Below are 7,367 nucleotides of genomic sequence, written 5' to 3'. Positions count from 1 at the left end.
CTCTATCAGCCAGTTTGCTATTTGAGTGAATGGGGCGGGGGGGGGTCTGTGAGGAACTCCTGGCCAGGTGACAAAACAAGGAACCCCCCCTCCATATCCTAAAGGTTTGTGGGACTTGCGCAGGCCGAACTCCCCATCACTTTCTCCTGCCTTCACTGATACTCAACGGCTCTCGACATTCCACACCTCCTGGAGCCGGCTCAGGCCTCCTCGGGTTAGGGGGGGGTTAATACAAAACATGCTCAAGGTTAATGAGCGTTGTTTAGTATACCTGGGGAGTAGGGTTGCCAGGTCTGAGATGCCCCCCCCCCCCCGCCCAGCGGGCCGGTGGGGCAAAAATGGGGGGGGGGGGAATGCAGTCATGTCAATAGTGTGACATCATTTCCGGGGCACACCAGAAGTGATGTCACGCCGCTCTAGGATTCAGCAGAAACTCTATGGTTAGAATAGTCAAGACTCAAGTTCAGTAGCACCTTAGAGACCAACACGATTTTCAGAGTGTAAGCTTCCGAGAGTCAACGGTCCTTTCATCAGACTCTCGGAAGCTTATACCCTGAAAATCTTGTCGGTCTCCAGGGGTCATTTCGTGCAGGAGCGCACAGGAGCGGAGCTCCGGCAGTAAGGAGCTCAGGGGGCGGGCACATGCAACAAGCCCCGCCCCCTGCTCCCAGCAGCCCTCAGTCGGGCCACGAGGAGCAAGAAGCAGCCAGGTAAGTTGCAGAGTCCCCCCCCTCGGCCCACCTTCAGGTACAAGCTCTCCCTCCTTTGCGAGGACAGATCTGCATGTTCCCCCCCCCCCAATAGCTAGCAATCCAAAACAGTCCCGTGGAGCCTGAGCGGCAGTGTTCCCTCTAAGCTGAGTTAGTGTGAGCTGTCTCACAGTTTTTTAGCTTCTGGCTCACACATTTTTGTCTTAGCTCAAGAAGAATGGCTCCAAAGCAAACTAATTTATGCAGTAGCCAAATAACTTACTCACAATTCTAATGCCAGTAGCTCACAAAATGGAATTTCTGCTCACAGGACTCCACACCTTAGAGGGAACATTGCTGAGCGGTGGGTGTTGCCTTCTGACACACGTCTGGTGATGTCAGGGGGTGTGGCATATGCAAATGAGTTATGCTAATGAGTCATGCTAATGAGCTCCTGCACCTCTTTTTCTACGAAATGACCCCTGTAAGGTGCTACTGGACTAGAACCTGACTGGTCTGCTGGGAACCAACATGGCTACCCTCTGAAACAATCTTTACGGTCACAGTTTCTGCTGAATCCCAGAGCAATGTGTCATCACTTCCAGGTTCATCACTTCCAGGAAATGACATCATGCTGTCGACACATCTCCCACTGAGATGCCAGCCACCATTTCTACCGTATGTAGAAACTCCGATCTCGTCTGTGGGTAGCCTGCTTTCACTGCCTTTTGTGACTAGCACAGGGGGCTAACCACTTGACTATTAGGTATTCCGGTAATTAACGCCATTGCAGACAAGGGTGCAGGCTACGGCAGAGAAGGCAGCTTGTTCACGGCCACTTTGTGAATTCGTAGCCAAAGCAAGATGTGAGGAAGAGAAGGGGGAGGGGACAGCAAGGGAAAATGCAACCGGCAAAACCAATTAGGGGTAATAGTCACTTAATAATCATTTAATGGATTATTCCCCAAACGTTTCCATTATCTTCAGCTGGGGAAATTATCGAACTCTTACAATAAAGACAGACTGCAATCCTGTGCAAACTTGCCTGAGAGTAAAGTAAAGGTAAAGGTTCCCTTGCTCGAAAGCCAGTCGAGTCCGACTCTAGGGCTGCGGTGCTCATCTCCGTTTCCAAGCCGAAGAGCCAGCGCTGTCCGAAGACGTTTCCGTGGTTATGTGGCTGGCATGACTAAACACCCAGGCGCACGGAACGCTGTTTCCTTCCCACCGAAGTGGTACCTATTTATCTACTTGCAATTTCTTGCTTTCGAACTGCTAGGTTGGCAGGAGCTGGAACTAGAGACGGGAGCTCACTCCATCATGCGGCACCCGGGTCTCGAACTGATGAACTACCGACCTTCCACAGCCTGCAGTTCAGCGTCTTAACCACTTGAGCCACCGCAGCTCCTGCCTGAGAGTAAGCCCCATTCAAATTCAACAGGGCTTACTTCCAAATAAATGGGTCGAGGATCAGCTGACGAATTTCCTTCCCCTGGTTTTCCATTGGTAAAACAGCAGCGAATGACTCCATCATGTACAAGAAGGGCCAAATGTAGAAACAGGACAAAGATCTATCCGATTCCACTCTCTTCTTTCCCAAACTGTCCAGGCAGATGCTCCTTTTACACCCTGTTGCTTATCACTGGCATATGAAAATCGGAGGAAGACTGCTCCTGAACATGGAGGTTCCATTTAGTTATCTTGGCTAACCAGCAGAGGTAGGCTCACCCTCGTCAGAAATACAAGGACTGTTTTGCTACGCCAAATAATCAGATGCTGACACACGACACATGATAAGTGAAGCTGCATTATACTGAATCAGACTATCGGTCCATCAAGGTCAGTATAGGCTGCGGTCACACGGAACATTAGCCATGCTAGAGAGACGGAAGATAGGTGGATTTTCCGGGTGCGATCTCACCGCTACATCTGGGAAGCGTAGAGCTCCTGTGGCTCACCCGAGGCTTCCCGCCGAAGATGCAGGGTAAAACACTAGTATCTCCGAGGTACTTGTTTCCGGTAACCGCGGGGCAAGGGCGGGCGTCTGATCGCGTTTCCGGTGGCATCCGGCGCCCGCCCATGTCCCCTTGCAAAAAGGTTTTTTTATCCCGTCTCCATGGATGCGCACAAGCACCCAACGGAGCATGCGCATACTTTGGTGTACAGAAAAAAACAAACCCGTTTGCCGCACCGCACCGCTTCTTTGCCGCGCCGCAGGATTGTCCTGTGATCGGCACCTCCCCCCTACCCACGGGACCTCCACGGGACGTCTGATCGCGCAACCGCGCGTTATTTTGCCCCAGGGAAAATAGCCACGCCTCCCCCCCGCGATATCCGGCCCGTGTGACCGGGGCCATAGTCTACTCAGAATGGCAGCGGCTCTCCAGGGTCTCAAGCAGAGGTCTTTCAAATCGACTATTATCTACCTGATCCTTTTTACTGGAGACACCAGGGACTGAACCTGGGAACTTATGCATGCCAAACAGATGTTCCACCATCAAGCCACAGCCCCTAGTAGCTTCTCCCTCCATGAATCACTTATACCCCGATATTCATTCCCAACATCGAGAGGTAGCCTGTCCATGAACATGGAACACACTCCAGGAGTGGTGCTTAGAGAAACATCTCCTCTTCCATTCCGGAACAACCAAAGCCCCCAACTGAAGGGAAAGGAGACTGAAAGCTGCTCTGATACTCCTTCGGGTAGTGAAGGGCAGGGTATAAATCCAATCTCTTCTTCTTCTTCTTCTGACCAGCCACAGCTGTTTGCTCCCTTTCTCTGCAGAGCAGGGGCTGAACTGAGACTAGGATTCCTCCCTCCATAAACCTTCTCTTCTCTGGACCTTCATATCTGGCTGCATCCAGAGCTCCTCCTCACTTGGAGGGGAAGGCAAACCTATGGTCACTTTCTGCCACCTCTCTGCCTGCCTGCCTGCCTGCATGTACGAGCTGCTACAGCAGCTGGGAGCCATTTAGCTCATCTCAGCCAGCCTCTCTCCCTCTGGACATTTGCAGGACAGGACAACCTTAAAGGGGCTGGCAGCTGCCACCACCCTAAAGGGGATCGCAGGGTAGGTGAGTAGCCATTCTACACCTGGCAGCACTAGCATCAAGCCACCCATCCTCACTGGTCTTCCTTCAAGTGGTAGCAGCTGACAATTGGGGGGGGGCGGTTGCTAAGCTGGGGAGAGAGGCGGGTGAGGGGCTGATGTGAGGGCACCCTGAGGGTCCCATAAGAACATACAAAGAGCCCTGCTGGATCAGACCAGTGGTCCGTCTAGTCCAGCATCCTGTCTCACACAGGGGCCAGCCAGTTCCTCTGGAGGGCCGGCAACAGGGCAGAGAGGCCGAGGCCTTCCCTGATAAAAACATCAGAAGAGCCCTGCTGGGTCAGACCAGTGGTCCCTCTAGTCCAGCATCCTGTCTCACACAGTGGCCAACCAATTCCCCTGCAGAGCCCACACCAGGGCATAGAGGCCGAGGCCTTCCCTGATAAAAACATCAGAAGAGCCCTGCTGGATCAGACCAGTGGTCCGTCTAGTCCAGCATCCTGTCTCACACAGGGGCCAACCAGTTCCTCTGGAGGGCCGGCAACAGGGCATAGAGGCCCAGGCCTTCCCCTGATAAGACTATAAAAAGAACCCTGCTGGATCAGACCAACAGTTCACCTAGTCGAGTATCTTGTCTCACACAGTGGCCAGCCAGTTCCCCTGGAGGGCCAACAACAGGGCATAAAGGCCCAGGCCTTCCCCTGAGGTTGCCTCCTGGCTCGGGGATTCAGAGGCTTAGTGCCCCTAAATGTGGAGGTTCCCCCTCAGTCGCCGTGGCTAGTAGCTACTGATAGACTTATCCTCCGTGAATCTATCTAATCCCCTTTTAAAGCTGTTTAAAACCTGGAGCCTACCCTTCTCAATGCAGTCAGACGATCTCTCCCACAAAGACAGTAGGAGGCAGATTCCTCGCACACTTACCCCCTTCCATGTCTTCTGTCCAGTTGCGGCTGCTACTTGTGGGTGAGCTGGGAGAAGTGTAATATTCACCACCTGGACTCGTGTCCAGGTCATCCTCCATGGAACCCGACTTGTGCCGTTTACTCCTGCAGGGCGAACAAAAGCCACAGTTGGCATCCTTCACTCCATCTAACAGCAGAAGAGCTGCCCGCCACACTGATCACAAAAGCAGCACAATGTGGCTGACCATCAGACAAGGCTAGGGTCTCTAAAGACTTGAAGATTCCCCTGGTAGGTGGAAATTGAGCGTTTCGTGAGTTAACCCAACAAATAGGAAACCCCCACAAACTGACCTGATAAAACCCGAGCGTGCTCCAGGATGCATTGAATGCTGACAGCATTTGATAAATGATTAAAGGGGGGGAGGATGTATACATGTAGGCACTGGGGGGGGGACACCCACTGAAATTGCCGAGACCACACCGAATCCTGGAGGGGAAATTTGACCGAAGATGAAATTTCCAATTTCTTTTCCCTTCCAGTAATTCTTCATGAGATCCAAGCTTGGTGAAACCCAGGGCTATTTTGGGGCAGGAACGCACAGGAACAGAGTTCCGGCTGGCTCCCGAATTGGCCACGCCCAGCAGGAACTCATTAGCATAATAGGCCACACCCAACAGCAGAAACTCATGAGGATTGGCTACATTAGGGGTGTGTGGCCTAACATGCAAAGGAGTTCCTGCTCCAAAAAAAGCCCTGGGTTTTGACAACAAACAAGGTAAACAGAATAAGAAGCAAAAGGTGGGTGTGGCTGGATGACCACACTTCTGGTAACATGGGGGTGTGGCCTAATATGCTAATGAGTTGTGCTGTCATGGTGTGGCTTAATATGCTAATGGGTTTCTGCTGTTGGGTGTGGCCTATTATGCTAATGAGTTCCTGTTGGGCTTTTTCTACAAAAAAAGCCCTGGTGAAACCTAAGTGCTCAACACAGCGATCAGGCAGGCAGGCAAGCAGGCACCGGCACTGGGCAACTGCTGAGGTCCTGCAGCCCTGGGTGGTTCTGCCACGGTGCAGCAGCTGTAATACTGGCCTGTCTTTTCTTTCTTTCCGCCAGCGTGGTGTGGTGGTTAAGAGCGGCCAGGGCCGGCTCACTCACTAGGCGAACTAGGCGGTCGCCTAGAGCAGGACGGCCCTTAGGGGCGCCAAATTGAACCCGGCCCCATACACTGGGAGTTTCTTGATTATTTATGTTTTTCATTCTTCCTAAAATGCAGGGGGGGGGGGGGGGCGCCAGAAGGGATCCTTGCCTAGGGTGCAAAATAAGCTGGGGCCGGAGCGGCAGACTCTAATCTGGAGAACCGAGTTTGATACCCCGCTCCTCCTCCACATGGAGCCAGCTGGGTGACCTTGGGTCAGTCACAGTTCGCTCAGAGCTCTCTCAGCCCCACCTACCTCACAAGGTGTCCCCACCTACCGCACAGAGTGTCTGTTGTGGGCAAGGCAGGGAAGGCGATCGTAAGCCGCTTTGATATTTCCTTCGGGTACTGAAGAGCAGGGTATAAAAACCAACTCTTCTCCTTCCTTCTCTGTGTGGCATTACCAGTGGGATTGAGCCCCCTGGAAGAACTGAGCCTGCCGTAGTCAGACACCCCTGTGCTTCCCAACCTGTGGGTTGGGACCCAAAAGTGGGTTGCAAAGCCCCTAAAAAAGGGTTGCAGGCCCGCCCTCCCTAATGGCCTTTCCATTGCTTTCTTGTGTATCTTGGAAACCAAGATCTGACCCTGGAGACACTGTCTTCCATTTTTTTCCTTCACTGCATGTACATGTTGATCAAGTACAGTGTGTCCCGATGGTCGCTAAAGGAGGGAGTAATGGAGAAGGAGAGGGTGGTCAAAGCCTGGAATGTAACCTCTACGTGAAAACTGTGTAAGCTGGATGGCCACTCGCTTGGGGTTCAGAGTGGGGGCAATTGCCCCCTTTGTGCGATGTTTGTTGGTTTCTCAAAAACGTCTGGTTCGCCACTGTAAATAATGGAATATTGAACTAGATGGGTGTCAAAGGCCACAGGTTGTCTAGGGTGCCAAAAAACCCTGGGCCAGCCCTGGATGAGTCACCATACCAAGTAAATCTGCACAGTACGGGTGACCCTACTGAAAAGGATGAGAATCACTGAGATAGCCATTGGGTGCTGCACTACATTAGAGAACATAAGAGTAGCCAGTGTTGGATCAGGCCAATGGCCCATCCAGTCCAGCACTGTCACACAGTGGCCAAAAATACCAGGTGCCATCAGGAGGTCCAGCAGTGGGGCCAGGGCACTAGAAGCCCTCCCACTGTTGCCCACCCCAGCACCAAGAACACAGTACATCACTTGCCCCAGACCGAGAGTTCCTACCTATACCTTGTGGCTAATAGCCACTGATGGACATCTGCTCCAGATGTTTATCTAATTCCCTCTTGAAGCTGTCCATGTTTGTAGCCACCACCACCTCCTGTGGCAGTGAATTCCATGTGTTCATCACTCTTTGGGTGAAGAAGTACTTCCTTTTATCCGTTCTCTAACCCAACTGTTCAGCAATTTCATGGAGTGCCCCCGAGTTCTTGTATTGTGAGAAAGGGAGAAAAGTGCTTCTTTCTCTCCCTGCTCTATCCCAGGCATAATCTTATAAACCTCGATCATGTTACCCCTCAGCCATCGTTTCTCTAAGCTAAAGAGCCCCAAGCGCCT

The 7,367-nt window shown here is 52.3% G+C and overlaps 1 protein-coding gene across 1 annotated transcript in view; it reads right to left on the bottom strand.

Moving 5' to 3' along the window:
- NFIC (nuclear factor I/C (CCAAT-binding transcription factor)) overlaps positions 1-7,367 on the bottom strand; it is a 133,394-nt gene that overhangs the window by 30,986 nt on the left and 95,041 nt on the right. The window contains exon 6 of the mRNA XM_015418817.1: positions 4,658-4,782. Within this exon, the coding sequence (XP_015274303.1) occupies positions 4,658-4,782 (125 nt within the window). The remainder of the gene's footprint in view (positions 1-4,657; positions 4,783-7,367) is intronic.

Source organism: Gekko japonicus, unplaced genomic scaffold (assembly GCF_001447785.1).
Source record: "Gekko japonicus isolate JY-2015 unplaced genomic scaffold, Gekko_japonicus_V1.1 scaffold1421, whole genome shotgun sequence".
Taxonomy (NCBI): domain Eukaryota; kingdom Metazoa; phylum Chordata; class Lepidosauria; order Squamata; family Gekkonidae; genus Gekko; species Gekko japonicus.
The sequence above is the reverse complement of the archived record's forward strand: the minus strand, read 5'-3'. Positions and strand labels throughout refer to the sequence as shown.